We start from the raw sequence: 23943 nt of genomic DNA on the forward strand, positions 1-23943 counted from the left end.
TTAGTGCTCCAAGCTCTCCAGGGTATCTTCTGTAATCAAAAGCAGTATAACAAAACATCAGAATCAGATTACCCAAGGAAAACCTCCTTCCTGTGGGCAGTGAGGTGGGAATCAAGGCTTTACCTGCAGCATCTACAAAGTTCTTTCTCAAAAACCTAACAGAAAGCACAGCCTCATCATCAAAAAGTTGACAAATAATAAATGCTGGGGGGCGGGTGTGGAGAAAAAGGAACCCTCTTATACTGTTTGTGGGAGTCTAAATTGGTGCAGTCACTATGGAGAACTGTATGGAGGTCCCCCTAAAAACTAAAAATAGAATTACCATATGATCCTGCAATTGCACTCCTGGGTATATATCTGGAGAAAACTCTAATTTGAAAAGATACATGCACCTAAATGTTCATAGCAGCACTATTTACAATAACCAAGACATGGAAGCAACCTAAATGTCCATTGAGAGGTGGATGGATAAAGAAGATGTGGTACATATATACAAATGGAATACTACTCAGCCATAAAAAAGAATGAAATAATGCCATTTACAGCAACATGGATGGACCTAAAGATTATCATACTAAGTGAAGTAAACCAGAGAAAGACAAATATCATATGATATTGTTTATATGTGGAATCTAAATAAAAAAGGCACAAATGAACTTATTTGCAAAACAGAAATAGAGGGCTTCCCTGGTGGCGCAGTGGTTAAGAATCCGCCTGCCAATGCAGGGGACACAGGTTAGAGCCCGGGTCTGGGAAGATCCCACATGCCGCGGAGCAACTAAGGCCATGCGCCACAACTATTGAGCCTGCGCTCTAGAGCCCGTGAGCCACAACTACTGAAGGCTGTGCACCTAGAGCCTGTGCTCTACAAGAAGAGAAGCCACCACGATAAGAAGCCCGTGCACCACAACAAAAAGTAGCCCCCACTCACTGCAACTAGAGAAAGCCCACGGGCAGCAATGAAGACCCAACACAGCCAAAAATAAAAATAAACAAACAAACAAACAAACAAAAAAATATATATATATAAACAGAAATGGACCCTCAGACATAGAAAACAACTTATGGTTACCAAAGGGGAAAGGGGTGAGGGAAGGATAAATTAGGAGATTGGGATTAACATATACACACTACTATATATAAAATAGATAACTAACAAGGACCTAGTATAGCACAGGGCACTATACTCAATATTTTATAATAACTTATAAGGGAAAAGAATCTGAAAAAGATTATATATATATGTGTGTGTGTGTGTGTGTGTGTATACACTGAATCGTGCTATATACCTGAAGTTAATGCAACATTGTAAACCAACTATACTTCAATAAAAAATATATATCTGATATATATCTATATATCTATATATAGATATATATATAAAAAGAAAGCACAGCCACAGCAGATACCTCACTCAAAAGCATTTCTCACTAATTCCCAAATTAGACATCTTTACATGTTTTAAAGTTTTTCAAAAGTTTAAGACCTGTACAATACTAGGTATCATATTCTTCTATGTGAATATGAGTTCTTCTAAGTCAGGATACAGGCTTGATTCTTTTAAAAAATTATGATGTTTTTACTAACATTCATACTAACTTTTTCCTGATTATAGAGGTGATATATGTTCCTTTTAGAAAATATAGAAAAACATGGAGGTGACATGAAAAATCACCTATAACCCCACACTCTACATGCCTTCATTCTTGTCATTTAAAAATATTTCCTCCTAGTCCTTTGGCCTACTAAGAAATGAGTACTTGAAGAGCTAGTAATATTTTTTCCCCACCTTCAGGAGAGAAGACCAAGAAGAGGTTAGTCTTCTGATGGCTACATGTGATGTTCAGAAAATTGTATGGTAATTGGTAACTAAATTTCATAAGTTGCCAAGCTAAAAAAATGCAGTAATCTTCTCAGGTTTTAAAATAATGGCAGTAAAACATAAATATATTTTAAAAAATTATTTTTGGTAAATAAAAATATTTGGTAGAGAATTAATTTGGGGCTACTATATTATTTGGTGAATTGACTTTCTGGTTATTTGACTTCAGCAAATTGGCCATTTGGCATATTGAGTATTTGGTTCACAGTGTTGTAGTGTCTCATGCTTAAGGGCTGAGACAAGCCTAGGACATTTTTATTTAAGGCACTCAGAATGCTGATAATTGAGAAGGTATAACCAGATGAGGCTGGGAATAGACCAGGACCAGATGGTGGAGACAGCCTGTGTGAACCCCAAGAAGACAGGATTAGGGTGGGTTTTTACAGCCAGTAGTTCTTTGTTGGGTGGAAGAGCGATTGGAATGAAGGCTGGCTGGCAACAAGCAAAAGTGGTAGGTCTGGTAGAGGTACCAGTAGCTGCCTTCAAACCCAGGTGGCACATGTGTCTCTCCGTATGGGTAGACAGGTCTAGGGTGCCCTGGCCGGGTAAGCTGAAGGCTGAGTGCCTGCACCAGCCTGCCTTAAAGAGTTGACCAGGTCAAACACCTAGAGCTGCTTTTCAGTAGTAACATGTCAGTGCTTGCAAATTCTCACCCAGTTTCAGGTCACTTGCCCTCCTCCCTTGTACACATATGGAGCTAAGAGAGGTACCATATTCCTGTGAATGTATGTGGAACAGGGCCTGTAAACACATGCCCATTTTAATTGCCACTAAATATATCTTTTGAAAACTATCTTTGAAATTAAGTAGACACAAGGAGCTGCTTTTCCAGGGGGCACCTCAGGCGGGAGGTACAATCTGTGGCTGAATGACATCTATGATTGGCAGGCTCAGTCCTGGATGAGAAGAGAAGCGGTGGGGTGGGGGAGTTGAGGGGAGGTGGGCAGAGAACATCCTGCAAAGGGGTGAGGATGCAGGGAGGGATGCTTTACTTTCAGAGACAAGGGGAAGGAAAGAGATGAGTGAGAATCATTGACTATTAGAATTGGAAGGAACTTGGAGATTTATCAATACAAAACCTTCCCTCTACAGATGAGGTTACTACATCACCAAGATCCCACAGGGACTTGGTGGCAGATCCAGGCCCCAGGGCTCTTGACACCAGTCTAGGACACCATAGAGGAGATTTAAAGGTACAAAAGGAGACACTAGAGGAAGCAGAGGGGTTTCCCTAGTACCCAAATGTAAGAAGATTACTTGCTGGACAAAGATAGCAAAGAAAAAGGGAAGAATTAATTTTCTTCTCATTGGAGAGCTAGGTGTGCTCACCCACAATTGCCCTGTGTGAATCCCACCTTCCTATGAGCAGAACAGTCAACATGGAAGCAGCACTGCTTCCCAGGATTTCTCAGCTGGTCCATGACAGCTGAGATAACACTTATTGATGACATCATTCATCAGTCATGTGGCTTCTGCCTGCAGTAATTCTGCAAAGTTAGGGAAAGCTTTTCATGTGAGCAGCAGAAGGAAAATGAGTTGCCTGCTATAATGTGTAAATTTGACTCCCCTGGGCCATCAATTTTATGCCATGAGGATACTGGATGTTATGCAACAAAAAACCAACCTTGGGAATCTCACTGTGGGCTTTATATTGAGTTTGGATAGCACCCTTTGCACCATCAAAACCCCAGTCCCCACTGATTGGGTCCATCCCAGCCTGAGACCAAATGCACGTAGATCACTGAAAGCTTGTGGTCAGCAATCCTTTCAGGGGTCACTGTGGCTTATCTAATGCTAACATTCACCTGTGTCAGGAGAAGAACCAACATTCTAGGTAATAGGTCCATTCAACTATATTGAGTGGATAGGAGAAACAAACTTTGGAAATCAAGATCCTCACCGAGAATATAAACTCAAAGCCATGTGCATGGTCCTTTGTGGGACTGTAAACTTTATGAAGCAATTTTTTTTTCCTGTCTCCAGATATTTTCGTTGTCCTCCTTAATTTCTCTAGATAATTACCCCAAACATTAGTTCTTTTGTTATTAAAACTAGTGATACACTGTCCAAGATTCATTGGCATTCCTCCCCCAAGACTCTGTGACAGTGGTTCTCAAAGTGTGGCCAGCAGCATCTCCATCACCTGGGAACTTAGGAAGGCAAATTATCTGTGTTCTCACTAAATCTTCTGAATCAGAAACTCTGGGGGTGGGGTCTGTACTACATGTTTTAATGAGCCTCCACCTGGCTTTGTTAAGTTCAAGTTTGAGAACCTCTGCTCTGTGGGAAGATGGCACATGATTCTTCTCTCATGAATGAGAGTCAGAGCCCCCCAGAGAGCCTTGAAATCCTTTGAGGTGTTAAAGATTTCCCTGCTCACTTATGATGACAGGAAGCAGGAGGTTCTTGGTTATAATAGATATCTTCTGACCTTTGGGGGAAGAAATACACTGAAGAGCAGCCACATGACAGAGAGAGGAAGACTTCACACAGTGTAACTGTCCTCCAAGCCAAGGAGGAGAGAAAATGCCTGCAAGGGAAGCAATGATGAAACCCAGGGCAACCATGAATTTGGATAATGGGTTTATGCAGCATGGTTTAGGGTGAAAAGACCAGGAGGGAACACCTTCTGGATGGTGAATTTGTAAGGTTCTTTTTTGGGAGGTTAACCACTATTTAAGAAGCTGTGTTATATTTAAAGCGGATTCAGTGTGCAAACCTTGAGGAGAGATAATCAAAGCTATTTTTTTTTCCCCAAGAGAATTCCTATGTTGCCTCTATCAGCTTTGTATAAGACAAACTTAAAAAAAACAAACTAGCAAGGTAAACTCCAACCCAGATTTGCATTAATAGCTGCTACATCATAATTTACACTAGTTAGTGATAAACTATTAGAGCAAGTGGAAAAGAGTATGATTGTGTTCAATTAAGTTGAGGTCTAGTGGGTGCCCAGCCCAGTGGCTGGTAAATAAAAGTGCCTAGAGAAAGGTAGCTGCTATATTTATTATTTTTATTATTTCAGACTCACTGTCCACTGGATTGGTGCATGATGGAGTGGAAAAATATGGGGATGAATGAATGAGTTAATAAGCAGTGACAGAAAATGAAGGCATCACATTAAAGAAGGTCTGCTTGCTGTTTGAGATAGTAAGGGGTCGCATTTCTCCCTGGCATGCCCTCTGTTGGGTGCAGCAGGAACGGGGTTTAGTTCCTGGTCTTCTTTCAGCCAACAGAAACCCAAGGATGGTCTCCACGGTCATCCAGAAGGCATACACAGCTTTTCGAGCACCTGCATCTCTGTGATTCGCCCCCCTCATCCATCTGCCCAGAACACACAGTTCTGCCTTGAGTGCTCTTGGAGGATGTGAACCTTCATCTGGCATCACCATTCAGTGGTAAGTCACTTGCTGTGCTGGTACCCAACGTCAAGGTCAATGTCAGTTTCTAGCTTGCTGAGGGCTGCTATTTTCCCTTCCGAAAGGCCATGAGTCCTGCTGGTTCACATGGCAGAATGAGAATGTGACAAACTCAGACGGGTAGAGCAAGTACCTGTACACAGCCTTGAGGAGAGAGGCTCTGAATGTGTGACTTTCTGGATGGGTTTTGGGAAGTCTTTTATCTTTCCCTTTGGGCTTCAGTTGTGGAAGATAAGAATGGGAACATCTGTCCCAAATTACTTCAGAGATCTTACTTGAAACCATTTTTACTAAAAATAGCCCTATAAGAGTAAATATTATACACAAACTGAATCTTTGACTGTATAAAGCATGCAAAAAAACCTAAGGCAAAATTATAAGTTCAGTTTCACTAATTGCCCAGGACATGGGTTCTATCATAAGGTTTTCACCTGTTTTCCTTCCACATTCACTTCTGAAACAATGTTGGTCCCTACAAGTGTCTGTAGTGGTATCTCCTTAATAACAGGTTCTAGACCCTGAGTGCTCTTTCTGTGCCAGGGACCTGCTAAGCACCTTGTAAGTATTTCCTCACTTGATCGTCACACTATTTCTTTCTTTCTTTCTTTTTTTTTTAACATCTTTATTGGAGTATAATTGCTTTAAAATGGTGTGTTAGTTTCTGCTTTATAACAAAGTGAATCAGTTATTCATATACATATGTCCCCGTATCTCTTCCATCTTGCGTCTCCCTCCCTCCCACCATCCCTATCCTACCCCTCTAGGAGGTCACAAAGCACCGAGCTAATCTCCCTGGGCTATGCGGCTGCTTCCCACTAGCTGTCTATTTTACATTTGGTAGTGTATATATGTCCATGCCACTCTCTCACTTTGTCCCAGCTTATCCTTCCCCCTACCCGTATCCTCAAGTCCATTCCATAGTAGGTCTGCCTCTTTATTCCCGTCTTGCCCCTGGGTTCTTCTGACCAATTTTTTTTTCTTTTTTCTTTTTTTTAGATTCCATATATATGTGTTAGCATACGGTATTTGTTTTTCACTTTCTGACTTACTTCACTCTGTATGACAGTCTCTAGGTCCAGCCACCTCACTACAAATAATTCAGTTGCATTCCTATTTATGGCTGAGTAATATTCCGTTGTATATATGTGCCACACCTTCTTTGTCCATTCAACTGTTGATGGACACTTAGGTTGCTTCCATGTCCTGGCTTTTGTAAATAGAGCTGCAATGGACATTGTGGTACATGACTCTTTTTGAATGATGGTTTTCTCAGGGTATATGCCCAGTAGTGGGATTGCTGGATCGTATGGTAGTTCTATTTTTAGTTGTTTAAGGAACCTCCATACTGTTCTCCATAGTGATTATATCAATTTGCATTCCCACCAACAGTGCAAGAGGGTTCCCTTTTCTCCACACCCTCTCCAGCATTTATTGTTTGTAGATTTTTTGATGATGGCCATTCAAACCGGTGTGAGATGATATCTCATTGTAGTTCTGATTTGCATTTCTCTAATGATTAATGATGTTGAGCATTCTTTCATGTGTCTGTTGGCAATCTGTATATCTTCTTTGGAGAGATGTCTATTTAGGTCTTCTGCCCATTTTGGGATTGGGTTTTTTTTGATTTTTGATATTGAGCTGCATGAGTTGCTTGTATGTTTTGGAGATTAATCCTTTGCCAGTTGCTTCATTTGCAAATAATTTCTCCCATTCTGAGAGTTGTCTTTTCGTCTTGTTTATGGTTTCCTTTGCTGTGCAAAAGCTTATAAGTTTCATTAGGTACCATTTGTTTATTTTTGTTTTTCTTTCCATTTCTCTAGGAGTTGGGTCAAAAAGGATTTGTTGTGATTTATGTCATAGAGTGTTCTGCCTATGTTTTCCTCTAACAGTTTGATGGTGTCTGGCCTTACATTTAGGTCTTTAATCCATTTTGAGTTTATTTTTATGTATGTTGTTAGGGAGTGTTCTACATTCATTCTTTTACATGTAGCTGTCCAGTTTTCTCAGCACCACTTATTGAAGAGGCTGTCTTTTCTCCACTGTATATTCTTTCCTCCTTTATCAAAAATAAGGTGACCATATGTGCATGGGTTTATCTCTGGACTTTCTATCCTATTCCATTGATCTATATTTCTGTTTTTGTGCCAGTACTGTACTGTCTTGATTACTGTACCTTTGTAGTATAGTCTGAAGTCAGGGAGCCTGATTCGTCCAGCTCCATTTTTCTTTCTCAAGATTGCTTTGGCTATTCAGGGTCTTTTGTGTTTCCATACAAATTGTGAAATTTTTTGTTCTAGTTCTGTGAAAAATGCCAGTGGTAGTTTGATAGGGATTGCATTGAATCTGTAGATTGCTTTGGGTAGTAGAGTCATTTTCACAATGTTGATTCTTCCAATCTAAGAACATGGTATATCTCTCCATCCATTTGTATCATCTTTAATTTCTTTCATCAGTGTCTTATAATTTTCTGCATACAGGTCTTTTGTCTCCTTAGGTAGGTTTATTCCTAGATATTTTATTCTTTTTGTTGCAATGGTAAATAGGAGTGTTTTCTTAATTTCACTTTCAGATTTTTCATCATTAGTGTATAGGCATGTAAGAGATTTCTGGGCATTAATTTTGTATCCTGCTACTATACCAAATTCATTGATTAGCTCTAATAGTTTTCTGGTAACATCTTCAAGATTCTCTATGTATAGTATCATGTCATCTGCAAACAGTGACAGCTTTACTTCTTCTTTTCCAATTTGGATTTCTTTTATTTCTTTTTCTTCTCTGATTGCTGTGGCTAAAACTTTGAAAACTATGTTGAATAATAGTGGTGAGAATGGGCAACCTTGTCTTGTTCCTGATCTTAGTGGAAATGGTTTCAGTTTTTCACCATTGAGAACGATATTGGCTGTGGGTTTGTCATATATGGCCTTTATTATGTTGAGGAAAGTTCCCTCTATACCTACGTTCTGGAGGGTTTTTACCCTAAGAAGTGGGTGTTGAATTTTGTCAAAAGCTTTCTCTGCATCTATTGAGATGATCATATGGCTTTTCTCCTTCAATTTATTAATATGGTGTATCACGTTGATTGATTTGCATATATTGAAGAATCCTTGCATTCCTGGGATAAACCCCACTTGATCATAGTGCATGATCCTTTTAATGTGCTGTTGGATTCTGTTTGCTAGTAATTTGTTGAGGAATTTTGCATCTATGTTCATCAGTGATATTGGCCTGTAGTTTTCTTTCTTTGTGACATCTTTGTCTGGTTTTGGTATCAGGGTGATGGTGGCCTCGTAGAATGAGTTTGGGAGTGTTCCTCCCTCTGCTATATTTTGGAAGAGTTTGAGAAAGACAGGTGTTAGCTCTTCTCTAAATGTTTGATAGAATTCGCCTGTGAAGCCATCTGATCCTGGGCTTTTGTTTCTTGGAAGATTTTTTAATCACAGTTTCAATTTCAGTGCTTGTGATTGGTCTGTTCATTTTTTCTATTTCTTCCTGGTTCAGTCTCGGCAGGTTGTGCGTTTCTAAGATTTTGTCCATTTCTTCCAGGTTGTCCATTTTATTGACATAGACTTGCTTGTAGTAATCTCTCATGATCCTTTGTATTTCTGCAGGGTCAGTGGTTACTTCTCCTTTTTCATTTCTAATTCTATTGATTTGAGTCTTCTCCCTTTTTTTCTTGATGAGCCTGGCTAATGGTTTATTAATTTTGTTTATCTTCTCAAGAACCAGCTTTTAGTTTTATTGATCTGTGCTATCGTTTCCTTCATTTCTTTTTCATTTATTTCTGATCTGATCTTTATGATTTCTTTCCTTCTGCTAACTTTGGGGTTTTTTTGTGTTCTTCTTTCTCTAATTGCTCTAGGTGTAAGGTTAGGTTGTTTATTTGAGATGTTTCTTGTTTCTTGAGGTAAGATTGTGTTGCTATAAACTTCCTTCTTAGAAATGCTTTTGCTGCATCCCATAGGTTTTGGGTGGTTGAGTTTTCATTGTCATTTGTTTTTAGGTATTTTTTGATTTCCTCTTTGATTTCTTCAGTGATCTCTTGGTTATTAAGTAGTGTGTTGTTTAGCCTACATGTGTTTGTATTTCTTACAGATTTTTTCCTGTAATTGATATCTAGTCTCATAGCATTGTGGTCGGAAAAGATACTTGACACGATTTCAATTTTCCTAAATTTACCAAGGCTTGATTTGTTACCCAAGATATGATCTATCCTGGAGAATGTCCCATGAACACTTGAGAAGAATGTGTATTCTGATGTTTTTAGATGGAATGTCCTATAAATATCAATTAAGTCCATCTTGTTTAATGTATCATTTAAAGCTTGTGTTTCCTTATTTATTTTCATTTTGGATGATCTGTCCATTGGTGATAGTAGGGTGTTAAAGTCCCCTACTTTGATTGTGTTACTGTCGATTTCCCCTTTTATGGCTTTTAGTATTTGCCTTATGTATTGAGGTGTTCCTGTGTTGGGTGCATAAATATTTACAATTGTTAGATCTTCTTCTTGGATTGATCCCTTGATCATTCTGTAGTGTCCTTCTTTGTCTCTTGTAATAGTCTTTGTTTTAACATCTATTTTGTCTGATATGAGAATTGCTGCTCCAGCTTTCTTTTGATTTCCATTTGCATGGAATATCTTTTTCCATCCTTTCACTTTCAATCTGTATGTGTCCCTAGGTCTGAAGTGAGTCTCTTGTAGACAGCATATATATTGGTCTTGTTTTTGTATCCATTCAGCCCGTCTATGTCTTTTGGTTGGAGCATTTAATCCATTTACATTTAAGGCAATTATCTATATGTATATTCCTATTACCATTTTCTTAATTGTTTTGCGTTTATTATTGTAGGTCTTTTCCTTCTCTTGTGTTTCCTGCCTAGAGAAGTTCCTTAAGAATTTGTTGTAAAGCTGGTTTGGTGGTACTGAATTTTCTTAGCTTTTGTTCTTCTGTAAAGCTTTTAATTTCTCCATGAAATCTGAACGAGATCCTTGCTGGGTAGAGTAATCTTGGTTGTAGGTTTTTCTCCTTCATCACTTTAAGTATATCCTGCCACTCCCTTCTGGCTTGCAGAGTTGCTGCTGAAAGATCAGCTGTTAACCTTATGGGGATTCCCTTATGTGTTATTTGTTGTTTTTCCCTTGCTGCTTTTAACATTTGTTCTTTGTATTTAATTTTTGGTAGTTTAATTAATATGTGTTTTGGCATGTTTGTCCTTGGATTTATCCTGTATGGGACTCTCTGTGCTTCCTGGACTTGATTAACCATTTTCTTTCCCATATTAGGGAAATTTTCAACTATAATCTCTTCAAATAGTTTCTCAGTCCCTTTGTTTTTCTCTTCTTCTTCTGGGAACCCTATAATTCGAATGTTGGTGTGTTTAATGTTGTCCCAGAGGTCTCTGAGAATGTCCTCAATTCTTTACATTCTTTTTTCTTTATTCTGCTCTGCAGTACTTATTTCCACTATTTTATCTTCCAGGTCACTTATCCATTCTTCTGCCTCAGTTATTCTTTTATTGATCCCTTCTAGAGAATTTTAAGTTTCATTTATTGTGTTGTTCATCACTGTTTACTTGCTCTTTAGTTCTTCTAGGTCCTTGTTAAACGTTTCTTTATTTTCTCCATTCTATATCCAAGATTTTGGGTCATCTTTACTGTCATTATTCTGAATTCATTTTCAGGGAGACTGTCTATTTCCTCTTCATTTTTTAGGTCTGGTGGGTTTTTGCCTTGCTCCTTCATATGTTGTGTTTCTCTGTCTTCTCATTTTGCTTAACTTACTGTGTTTGGGGTCTCCTTTATGCAGGCTGCAGGTTCATAGTTTCCATTGTTTTTGTTGTCTGTCCCCAGTGGCTAAGGTTGGTTCAGTGGGTTGTGTAGGCTTCCTGGTGGAGGAGACTAGTGCCTGTGTTCTGGTGGGTGAGGCTGGATCTTGTGTTTCTGGTGGGCAGGTCCACGTCTGCTCATGTGTTTTGTGGTGTCTGTGGCATTATTATAATTTTAGGCACCCTCTGTGCTAATGGATGGGATTGTGTTCCTGTCTTGCTAATTGTTTGCAATAGGGTGTCCTGCACTGTAGCTTGCTGTTCATTGAGTGGAGCTGGGTCTTGGGGTTGAGATGGAGATCTCTGGGACATTTTCACCGTTTGATATTTCGTGGAGCTGGGAGGTCTGTTGTGGACCAGTGTCCTGAACTTGGCTCTCCCACCTCAGTGGCACCACCCTGATACCTGGCAGGAGCACCAGGAGCCTGTCCTCCACACAGCTCATAATAAAAGGGAGAAAATAAAGAAAGAAAGAAAGAAAGAAAGAAAGAAAGAAAGAAAGAAAGAAAGAAAGAAGAAGATAAAATAAAATAAAATAAAGTTATTAAAATAAAGATAATTATTAAGAAAAAAAAATGTTTTAAGTAATAATAATAAAAAAAAAACGGACAGAGAGAACCCTGGGACAAATGCCAAAAGCAAAGCTATACAGAGAAAATCACATACAGAAGCATACGCATACACACTCACAAAAAGAGAAAAAGGGAAAAAATTTATATATATCATTGCTCCCAAAGTCCACCTCCTCAGTTTGGGATGATTCTTTGTCTATTCAGGTATTCCACAGATGCAGGGTACATGAAGTTGATTGTGGAGATTTAATCCGCTGCTCCGGAGGCTGCTGGGAGAAATTTCCCTTTCTCTTCTTTGTTCACACAGCTCCTGGCGTTCAGCTTTGGATTTGGACTCGCTCTGCATATAGGTCGCCTGAGGGCCTCTGTTCTTCGCTCAGACAGGACGGGGTTAAAGGAGCAGCTGATTAGGGGGCTCTGGCTCACTCAGGCCGGGGGGATGGAGGAGTACAGAGTGCGCGGCGAGCCTGCGGTGGCAGAGGCCGGCGTGACGTTGCACCAACCTGATGTATGCTGTGCGTTCTCCCGGGGAAGTTGTCCCTGGATCACGGGACCCTGGCAGTGGTGGGCTGCACAGGCTCCCGGGAGAGCAGGTGTGGACATTGACCTGTGCTTGCTCACAAGCTTCTTGGTGGCTGCAGCAGCAGCCTCAGCGTCCCATGCCCGTCTCTGGGGTCCGTACTGATAGCCACGGCTCACGCCCGTCTCTGGAGCTCCTTTAAGCATCACTCTTAATCCCCTCCTCTCGTGCACCAGGAAACAAAGAGGCAAGAAAAAGTCTCTTGTCTGTTCGGCAGCTCCAGACTTTTTTTTTTTCTTTTTTCTTCATGCATTTTTTTCCTGATCCAGTGTGTTTATTTTGTATTGTAAGTGTATTGTGTGATACATACTACAAATGGAAAAAAAGTCAATAGATTTAATTATATTTATCTGAATATTTGATTAAATGAAGCAAAACAAAAAACCTTCAAGATTATCTTTTAAGAAATTTCAAAATTGATTGGAACTATACCTTATTAATATTTTCCCTCATGTGAGAGTTATACAATTTATACAGTTTTGCCACTTTGAAATGTATATTTCAATATCTGATTTTTATTTATTTTATTTATTTATTTATTTATTTTTTAAACATCTTTATTGGAGTATAATTGCTTTACGATGGTGTGTTAGTTTCTGCTTTATAACAAAGTGAATCAGTTATACATATACATATGTTCCCATATCTCTTCCCTCTTGCATCTCCCTCCCTCCCACCCTCCCTATCCCACCCCTCTAGGTGGTTACAAATCACCAAGCTGATCTCCCTGTGCTATGCGGCTGCTTCCCATTAGCTATCTATTTTACGTTTGGTAGTGTATATATGTCCATGCCACTCTCTCACCCTGTCACATCTCACCCCTCCCCCTCCCCATATCCTCAAGTCCATTCTCTAGTAGGTATGTGTCTTTATTCCCGTCTTGCCACTAGGTTCTTCATGACCTTTTTTTTTTCCTTAGATTCCATATATATGTGTTAGCATACTGTATTTGTTTTTCTCTTTCTGACTTACTTCACTCTGTATGACAGACTCTAACTCCATCCACCTCACTACAAATACCTCCATTTCATTTCTTTTTATGGCTGAGTAATATTCCATTGTATATATGTGCCACATCTTCTTTATCCATTCATCTGATGATGGACACTTAGGTTGCTTCCATTTCCTGGCTATTGTAAATAGAGCTGCAATGAACGTTTTGGTACATGACTCTTTTTGAATTATGGTTTTCTCAGGGTATATGCCCAGTAGTGGGATTGCTGGATTGTATTGTAGTTCTATTTTTAGTTTTTTAAGGAACCTTCCTACTGTTCTCCATAGTGGCTGTATCAATTTACATTCCCACCAACAGTGCAAGAGTGTTCCCTTTTCTCCACACCCTCTCCAGCATTTATTGTTTCTAGATTTTTTTTGATGATGGCCATTCTGACCGGTGTGAGATGATATCTCATTGTAGTTCTGATTTGCATTTCTCTAATGATTAATGATGTTGAGCATTCTTTCATGTGTCTGTTGGCAATCTGTATATCTTCTTTGGAGAAATGTCTATTTAGGTCTTCCGCCCATTTTTGGATTGGGTTGTTTGTTTTCTTGTTATTGAGCTGCATGAGCTGCTTGTAAATCTTGGAGATTAATCCTTTGTCCGTTGATTCATTTGCAAATGTTTTCTCCATTTCTGAGGGTTGTCTTTTGGTCTTGTTTATGGTTTCCTTTGCTGTGCAAAAGCTTTTAAGTTTCATTAGGTCCCATTTGTTTATTTGTGTTTTTATTTCCATTTCTCTTGGTAAAGTAGCAGGATACAAAATTAATGCACAGAAATCTCTTGCATTCCTATATGCTAATGTTGAAAAATGTGATAGGAAATTAAGAAAACACTCCCGTTTACCATTGCAACAAAAAGAATGAAATATCTAGGAATAAACCTACCTAAGGAGACAAAAGACATGTATGCAGAAAATTATAGGACACTGATGAAAGAAATTAAAGATGATACAAATAGATGGAGAGATATACCATATTCTTAGATTGGAAGAATCAACATTGTGAAAATGACTCTACTACCCAAAGCAATCTACAGATTCAATGCAATCCCTATCAAACTACCACTGGCATTTTTCACAGAACTAGAACAAAAAATTTCACAATTTGTATGGAAACACAAAAGACACCGAATAGCCAAAGCAATCTTGAGAACAAAAAATGGAGCTGGAGGAATCAGGCTCCCTGACGTCAGACTATATTACAAAGCTACATTAATCAAGACAGTTTGGTATTGGCACAAAAACAGAAACATAGATCAATGGAACAGGATAGAAAGCCCAGAGATAAACCCACACACATATGGTCACCTTATCTTTGATAAAGGAGGCAAGCATATACAGTGGAGAAAAGACAGCCTCTTCAATAAGTGGTGCTGGGAAAATTGGACAGGTACATGTAAAAGTATGAAATTAGAACACTCCCTGACACCATACACAAAAATAAACTCAAAATGGATTAAAGACCTAAGTGTAAGGGCAGACACTATCAAACTCTTAGAGGAAAACATAAGCAGAACACTCTATGACATAAATCACAGCTCCAGACTTTTTCCTGGACTCCCTCCTGGCTAGCCGTGGTGCACTAGCCCCCTTCAGGCTGTGTTCATGCCGCCAACCCCAGTCCTCTCCCTGGGATCCGACGTCCGAAGCCAGAGCCTTAGCTCCCAGCCCCGACCCCTCCCAGAGGGTGAGCAGACAAGCTTCTCGGGCTGGCGAGTGCTGGTCGGCAGCGATCCTCTGTGCGGGAATTTCTCCGCTTTGCCCTCCGCACCCCTGTGGCTGCGCTGTCCTCCATGGCTCCAAAGCTTCCCCCCTCTGCCACCCACAGTCTCGGCCCACGAAGGGGCTTCCTAGTGTGTGGAAACCTTTCCTCCTTCACAGCTCCCTCCCACTGGTGCAGGTCCCGTCCCTATTCTTTTGTCTCTGTTTTTTTTTTTTTTTTTTTCCCTACCCAGGTACGTCGGGAAGTTTCTTGCCTTTTGGGAAGTCTGAGGTCTGGTGCCAGTGTTCAGTAGGTGTTTTGTAGGAGTTGTTCCACATGTAGATGTATTTCTGATGTATTTGTGGGGAGGAAGGTGATCTCCACATCTTACTCTTCCGCCATCCTGAAGCTCCTCCCCCGTCACACTATTTTTTGAGGCCAGCATTATTATATCCATTTTACAAATGAAGAGACTGAGGTTTAAGTAGCTGCAGGAATTTGCCTCTGGACATACACCTGAGCACGGCTGAGCTAGGATATGACCCTAGTCCACCCAGCTTCATGGTGTAGCATCATGAAACAGCGCCTCAGACCTGACCATGCCATTCCTACAGCTCCCATGTCCACCAACCCCTGCCCAACTGAACAGTGCAAGGAAAAGGGATCTTCTCTCATTGCTGAAGTTATGAAGAAGAAAAATGATTTTTTTTTGCTTGATCATAGTAGAGAGAAAAATTTGAAAAAAACTAGAAAAACTTCCATCGTCACCAAAGGTTCACAACTTGTCAAACTATGAAGAGTGAAGAAGTCTGCCCCCCTTCACAGAGCTCTCATGACAACCGCATTTGTCTGTGTGTTACTCTACACATAGAAAAGGATTTTGATTTCAAGACATCAAGCTCACACTTTCACCTAAGAAAATGAAATGTTCTTACATACTCAATGATTTTTTTAAAAACCCTTTATGAGTTGTTCATATGTGGCATGTTCAATGAATTTTCTTCCAAAAGTAAAAATAAAGCAGCCTCTTTGAGAAATCTCATCACTTTCCTGCTACCAACTACCATCTATAGGGGGCCAGCTTCCAAATCTGTGTCATCTTCAGATCCACATGGTCAAGCCACCAAGTGGCAATCTCCTCTGGGCTCTTCACAGACATCCTGAGCTTAAGGCATCAGCATTACATCCTACTCCCCATCCCACTCCTCCATCCAATTCCCCTCAAAGACAGCCAAGTCACTCCTCCAGTAACCTAAGCCAGATGCCAGTGGACCACTCATCCCGCACCCAGTCTCTAAGACTTGCTGGTTGTGCTCTTGAACAAACTCCCCTCTGCGTCTCCTCTTCTCAACTTTCATCACCACTGCTCTCCTCAGCTCTTTTCTATTATTATAACAACTTCCTAACTGGTTTCCCTGCCTCCACATCCATCCTCACCCATCCACCATTTACAGGAATACCCAAGTGACCTTTTTAATACACACATCCAGTCTTGGCCCTGCCCTTCTTAAAGCCCCTCAGGGCCTTCAGTGCATCAAGTCCGAGCTCTCCAAACTTTAGTGAAGGCCTCATAAAATCACATGGTCAGCTCCTCCTCTCCTGTCTAGCCTCGTTTATCCCTTTCCCAACTCACTTGCCCATCCCTCCATGCTGGGTTACTTAGAGTTCTCTAAGGTTCTCATGCTGCTGTGCCTTGGTGTGTACCAGTCATTTTGCCTGGAGAGTCATTTCTTTTCTCTGCTGTTGAATCCCTACCCACTCTTTGAGATTCCGGTCTAGAGTGAGACACTTTTCGTATGAGACCTCCTCAGTGCTTAACTCTAGGCAGAGGCAAGTCTTTCCACCATAGACTTTGGAACACAACTCATTATAGCACTTAGTAATATGCATTTTGATGATTTATTTACTGGTCTGTGTCTCTCAGCTAATTATAAGCTCTTCTGGTGCAGGGCCCCTTTCTTTTTCATCTTTGTGCCTCTAGCACCTAGCACAGTATTTGGTGTACCCAGGGCACTCTCTAAATGCTTGTTGAAAAAAATGAATAAATGAAAGAATGAAACTTATCCTGTCAAAATAAAAGTTCATACTGATCTGAAACTTTCAAAATTAACTAATCAATAAATTTGACTTGAGCACGTGTGATATATAAAGCATGACGTTGCCTTAGGCACAAATAAGTGCTGAATGTGGCCTCTGGTTTCAGAAACTTGTAATCTGGGGACCAGATAAATATAAAAATAAGTGCTAATTATAGAGAGAAATTATTTTAATGAGCTGATAAAAAGAACCTTCTCAAGGCAATGTAGAATGAGCTGCATGAATGAAATGGAGATGGGTTACAGGAGCTTGGAATTTAAAGAGGTCTCTATGGTTTGGGAAAGGGGTTCTATGGAGTATGGTTCAATCAGTTAGACTTCACATTATAAGTAGCAAAAAGAATTAGCCTATAGCAAAGGGAAGTTATTTTTTTTAAATTAATTAATTTGTTTATTTTTGGCTGTGTCATGTCTTAGTTGTGACATGCGGACTCAGTAGTTGCGGCACACAGGCTTAGTTGCCCCAAGGCATGTGGGATCTTAGTTCCCTGACCAGGGATCAAACTGGCATCCCCTGCATTGCAAGACAGATTCTTAACCATTGGACCACCAAGGAAGTCCAAAGGGAAGCTATTGGCTGAAATTCCCGGGGCAGGCTGGCTTCAGACAAGACTCTATCTAGAGTGTAAAGAACATTACTCAGTTTCTCTCTTTTTCCCCAGTAGCTCCACATTCTTCTCTTGCAGGGTCCATTTCCACCTCACAGCCCTACCTTTTCTTTCCCAGAAGGCTCCAGGAAATATACATTTACATCTCGTTACACCCGATTAGTTACATACCTTCCTTGAATCAATCACTGTTGCCACAAAATTAAGACATCCTTATTGATTTAAGCCAATGAGTGGCTCCCCAAAGTGTGGGAAAGGTCAATGGCACCAGTCACGTGGCCTATACTATGAGAGGGTGCGTTGTTTAAGTATATGCAGGATACCCAGTAAGGCCAGCAAGTCACCCTGGGGTGAAGTAGTGTGACTCAGGAAGCATTGCTGACTTTCTGCTCATGTCCTTTTCCCCCCTTAAGCCACAATGTCAAAAAAATTTCTCACAACAGGGGGCCTCCCCACATTATCTTTTCCTAAATAATGGCAGAAGAAAGAGCTCTGAATTAAAGATCAAGAACTCTTGATTTCTGTCTTGGCTCTGTCAAGGCATTGAATCTTTCTGTTTCTCAGTTTGTTTACTATGAAATGTGGATGATGACACCTGTCCTCCCAGTGTCGTCGGGAAAGTCAAGTGAAATGGGAGTTTGAAATTAACAGATGCAAACTAACATATGTGAGATGGATAAACAACAAGGTCCTACTGTATATCACAGGGAACTATACTCAATATCCTGTGATAAACTGTAATGGAATATGAAAAAAATGTATATATGTATAACTGAGTCACTTTGCTGTACAGCAGAAATTAACACAACATTATAAATCAACTATACTTCAAAAAAATAAATTAAAAATAAAAGCCAGGTGAAATGATCAGTTTGAAAGCCCTTTCAAAAGCATCAAAATATACTTAGGAAGGACTATTGGTAATTCACCCTCAGTGCTCATGTCTACATATTCCTCATCTTGAGAGATTAAGACGATTATGCCAATGCACCCCTCAGTTTCTCTGTTCCCTCCACTCCAGGCCGTCTGGCCATCTCTCAGTTCCTCATTACTCCGTATCAACCCTGATGCTTTACACTCAAGTAATGGGAAACCTCACCCCAAAGGGCTTTGACGGCAGGACAGCTTACTCCCTCCTAATGAGGAGTCCACAGGTAGGTGGGCTCCAGGTACGGGGTGTCAGGCCTGTCCTGCCATATCTCTTGGCTCTGACCTCCCCAAGGGCTGCTCTTATCCACAGTCTCCTGCAAGACGACTGCAGTGGTTCCAGGACTCTTCATGTGTATCTCTTTTGCTAAGGCTAGGAAACCTTTCCAAGAAAAATTCTTATGTCTTATTGGTTAGAACTGCTCACAAGCCCACCCCTAAACCAATGTCTGGAAAAGGGGGATGGGATTCATATGATTGGTGGAGATTCCTCAGGATTCACTTTTTGAGCTAGGGATAGAGCCATTTTCTGCATGGCCGCATGGTGGAAAATCGTCTGAAAATGATCAGGGTCTGACAGCTGAAAGAGGGAGGAGATTGGCTACTGGGTGGGGGACAACCAGAGTCGATATAGCAGATGCTGTCAGGGACCTGCTCTTATCCCCAGGTCCTATGACCTGAGTGCACAGCACTGACTTCTGACCACTAGCACTTGTGTTTCTTTGCTTGAAAACTTCTTCTGGTCTTTCCCACCCATGCAATAAGCCATAAATGCTAGGGGATTACTATTTCCACGCTGGGAACAGCCCTCAATGACTGTTGAGAGTATATACACCCCCACATGTATAAAAGCTCCAGTTCCCTCATCCTGAGGGTGAGATCACTCTTTGGTGTTTGCTCTGCACTGGCCTCTAGAATGTCGTAGCCCCATTACATTCCAGCTACCCATGTCCAGTAGCTGGCTGGACAACACACCCTCCCAGGCTGCCCTCCTCTTCCTGCCTCACTTCTCCACTCCACCATGGTGCTTCCTACACCTCCTTTGACTTCCTATCTCAGAGTCGGCTTCTTGGGAAGTCCAAATGAAGATACCATATGCCAAACTCCTTCCTGAATCCAGAGACTCTGTACACAGTGTTCCCATCTGCTCAGAATGTGTTTCCTCTCCCTGCTCCCGCTCCCACTCCCTTCCAGTTTCAGTGGAAATGTCACTTCCCTCTGGAAGCCTTGTTTGAGCCCTTGTCCACCTGAGGCCATCCTTTCATTGTTTGTTCTCCTCTTCTGTACTTCTCCTTAAGAATGGTTGTGATATAATTAATTGTGTGTGTAATTAATTTTTTTACATCTTTATCCCCAACTAGATTGTGAGCTGCTTGAGGGCAAGGACAATGCTTCTGGCCTCCCACTCTATTGTTGGCTCCTGGCACACTGCCTGGCACAAAGTAGAGGGTCAAGGACTGGCTGGATATGGGAAAATGAACCTTATGAAAGATGTAAGTTTGAGGGTCATTCACACAGAAAAAATTATGAAAGCTTTAGATAAAATATATTTTATTTACATGATTCTTAATGGATCTACATTTATTTCTTGGGACAGAATATAACTTATTTTTTAATATAACTTTTATACATAGAAGGGATGCCCATTGTCTAAGGGAGAATCTTAGAATGGTTCCTTTATATCTATAAAACTGCCATTTTAGTCACCTTTTAATTTTATTTATACATTGCAGAATTCCATCTCAAATCCACTATTCTTTCATTCATTCATTCATTCAATGCCTACTTATAGGACACTGTACCTGGCAAGACTCTAGAACTATCTGCTCTCGACTCTTTCCAAAAGCCATGAGAGAGACATATAATGACCATCATATAATATATGAGGGAGAACATCCCAGGTTCCCTGTGTGCCTCCCCTCAGCTCTACTTCCACAGTAGGCTTTTGGCTTTTACTGAAGAAGCAAGGAACAATCTTATGAAATCAATCACTATATTTGCCAGAAAAGGGTAACTGAGGGCTTGTCTATTTTGTCAGTGCTCACATGGGAGAAATTTCCTTTAGTGACAAGTGGCATGAGGCAGGGTGAAAACAGCAAACAAACATGCATGCTTGCCATCTCTCTGCCAGGCAGACTCTTTCTTACTAATCCCTAAACAAGACCCTTACCTCTGCATGGGATTAATTCAGATTTTGTGAGGTTTATATAATTTGGAATCCTTCTTTGTGAAAAAAGTACAAAACTACAAATAAAAACGTGACACAGAGCTTTGGAAGGGTCCACACAAGTGAGGGGCTCTGAATTTTAAGCTGCACTGGTTTCCTAGTGAATCAGCATCTGACCCTGATTAAGACTGGCTGGTCCTCCCGCCCCTTAGCCCTGCATGGTTACTCTGACCTCTATGCTTTATGCTTTGCCTGAAAGGCTTCCCTCCTCTTTCTTCTTCAATCCCCGGACCATATTTCTTCAAAGTTTGGCTCCGCAATGCTTTCTCTGATTCTCCCCAGCAGAAAGCTCTCCCTTCCCTGCAGGCCCACAATCCTATGTACAGAGCCCAGGATATGTTGTCTCATGATGGCTTAGAGGGCATCATGAATGGCTCTATTTGAGGGGCATATACTGTGCCTTCTCCAATTAGTCTTGGGCACAGGGACTATTTCTTCATTTAGGTTTCTCCTCAGCACCTACTCAAGTTCTGGGTACAGCAGTAAGGGAAGGGGAAAAGGAAAGGCGTAAGAAAGGCAAGATGATGGGGTGTGGAGTGAGGCTCACCTGGTTGTAACTCTGCCCTCGTTAGTGCAGGACCTCAGGCAAGTCACTTACCTCTCTAAGTCTTCATTTCTCACTGACAAATGGATATAATAATGATGTTTATTTCCCATCATTGTTGTGAGGATTAAGTAAAGCATTTATTCATTCACCAAATATCTATTTAGCCCTCTCTTGGGCTATTTTTGGCACCAGAGGCTTGGAATACACGTGACTCAGGGATACTCCCTGTGTGGCGGTTCCCATAGTTGAGTTGGGAGATAGAAGATTATGATGTATCAGGATAAGGCTATAGCAGACACTCAACTGGAGCAGAGCAGGTGCTCCATAAATAGTCGTTAAATAAATGACTGACAGAATGAAGGAATTCAGAAAGCAAAAATGATTATCTTTGCAAGATAACACTTGATATATTTGCAGCATCATCCAGATGTAAGTATAATGTTGAATATAATGGACATGGCAGTGCATGGAACATCATGAAATGCTGCATGTTAAAGGAAATAAAATCAGCAGAAAGAAAACAAGGGTTGAATGAGAGGAGAGAAGACAAAAGGAAGGAGAAAGGCCCTCAGAAGGCAAAAAGGGAGGAAGGGCACCGTGGACTCACCTGGCCAAGTGTGCACTCCATGCCGCCCAAGAAGTCAGCCTCCTTAAGCTCATCGTGGTTGCTGCTGATGTCGTGGACCTCAAACCGCAAGCGCTGCACCTCCTCAAAATAAAAGTCCACGGTAAACAGTTTTGAATACACTGGGTTGATGCAGGTGCGAATCACCTCTGTTCTGTCAACCTGCAGAAGAGAGAAAGAGAAAACTCATCAGGGATCAGGGCTTTGTATCATTATCCTTCATGAGGATTCATCTTACGGTGCTCTGTCTCATTCCAAACTGTCAATGCCCTCCACCAAGTCACCAGGGTGAGCAATTTGGATGTCTTCAAGGATGCATCTTCAGAGAATAAGCCATGTTTCAAGGAGGAAAATCATAGAATAATCTGAGCTTTGTATTTAAGGGTTTAGAGCACCTTGTATTGTTAAATAACAGGGCAACGAGATGGATTGATTATTAGGGGCTGCCTGGAGCCTCAGGATGAGAAAGAGTCTGAGGGCACGTTTGGGTTCAGGAGAAAAGAAATCTATATTCAATTCCTGAAGTCTGAGGGGCACAGTCAGGGCAAAAGACCATGTAGAAGCCCCATTTTAGCCAACTCTACTCTAGTATGAGTGTCATAGTTCATGAATCCCAGCATACTGAAGGGGAAGGACATGAAAAGGGATATGAAGATAACTGCCTGTGGTCTCAAGTGTACCTTTTGTTGGGTTTACACATGTTGAATCGGTCATTTCAGTCCCCGGGACCTCAGTTTCCTCATCAACCAGTGAGGGTTAGAGGATTAGAGGATGAAAAGTCTCTTTGTGCTCTAATGTTCCAGGAGAGAAGACTTCCCAGGCCTTCTCTGGTAATAACTTTCCATTTCTCTCTCACTTTCTGCTATACTCTGTGCCCCTGGAGGCTGACTTCTATGGACTGACTTTCCTGGGCTCCCTTGACCTCTGGGTTCTGGGTGGAGGCAGCCAGAGGGGAGACTTGGCAGGAGATCAGAAGGACATAGGCAGTGTCTCCGTCCCTCTACACACAAGTCTGCTAGGGACTCCCATCCAAGAGGGAGCTGCCGCCAGGATCTGGTGACACAGTCCTGACCCTCAGACAGAGGGGTGGTAATGGCTTTCGCTGCTGCCACGCTGTCCTTTTTCAGCTCCCTTACGCCTGCCCAGGCACATGCAAAGAGTCTCTGTGTGAAGAGTTTAGCCCTTTGAGTGAAACTCTGGGTATGCCACCTGCTTTCTGCTAGTACCCCCACCACTAAAGTTCTTCTCTTCCACGTCTGTCCCAAGTAAGAATACTCAACACCATTTATATTCTGTGAAGCCTTACAGGACCAAGTTACAGATAACCCAAGATCCTACAGTATCTCTCAAAGGGAGATATCCATCACTCATATTTTATGGGTCAGTTGGAGCCTACATGAACTGTCAGCTTTCAAATAGAAACATCGTTTTGTGAATGAAAAATATTGCCTGCCATATCAGTAAACAAAGGATGTTGCAGCCACCAAGCCATCACATTATAGCCACACTGATGGTGAGCCCTGAGGGAACTCAGGATGGAGAGCCGGCTGCCAAGCCCTCAGCCACTGCAGCCACCACCACGGGGCACCATGAGGGGATCAGGATGGAGAGAAGAAGGATACTGGCCCCAGGTATCTGAGATGCATATGAAAGGAATGATTTCAGTGAGCCCAGACTCTTGCATCTTCCCATACATAGAAAAGCACTAAATTTCATTAACTTGAGATATATGGTTTTCTTTAATTAAGAGTAATCTTTTGATGTTCCCACTACCTGGTCTTTGTTGCAAAAACTCCTATATATCCTGGCTCCCCACCTTGTTTCTTGGGAGAAGTCTCTCAGGGTTATTTGAGATGCTGTCTCCCAGGCTTGAAGTGCTCAGAATGTCCTCTGAATAAAACATAATTCTCAACTTTTAGTCTGTGCAATTTTTTTCA

At 41.2% G+C, this 23943-nt stretch overlaps 1 protein-coding gene across 3 annotated transcripts in view; it reads right to left on the bottom strand.

Annotated features, from left to right (window-relative positions):
* Nucleotides 1-23943, bottom strand: part of CPNE4 (copine 4) — a 630288-nt gene that overhangs the window by 192243 nt on the left and 414102 nt on the right. For all 3 annotated transcript variants that reach the window (XM_057546089.1, XM_057546087.1, XM_057546088.1), the window contains one exon: nt 21989-22168. In XM_057546089.1, coding sequence (XP_057402072.1) covers nt 21989-22168 — 180 coding nt within the window. The remainder of the gene's footprint in view (nt 1-21988; nt 22169-23943) is intronic.

Source organism: Balaenoptera acutorostrata, chromosome 4 (assembly GCF_949987535.1).
Source record: "Balaenoptera acutorostrata chromosome 4, mBalAcu1.1, whole genome shotgun sequence".
In the NCBI taxonomy this organism is placed as follows: Eukaryota; Metazoa; Chordata; class Mammalia; order Artiodactyla; family Balaenopteridae; genus Balaenoptera; species Balaenoptera acutorostrata.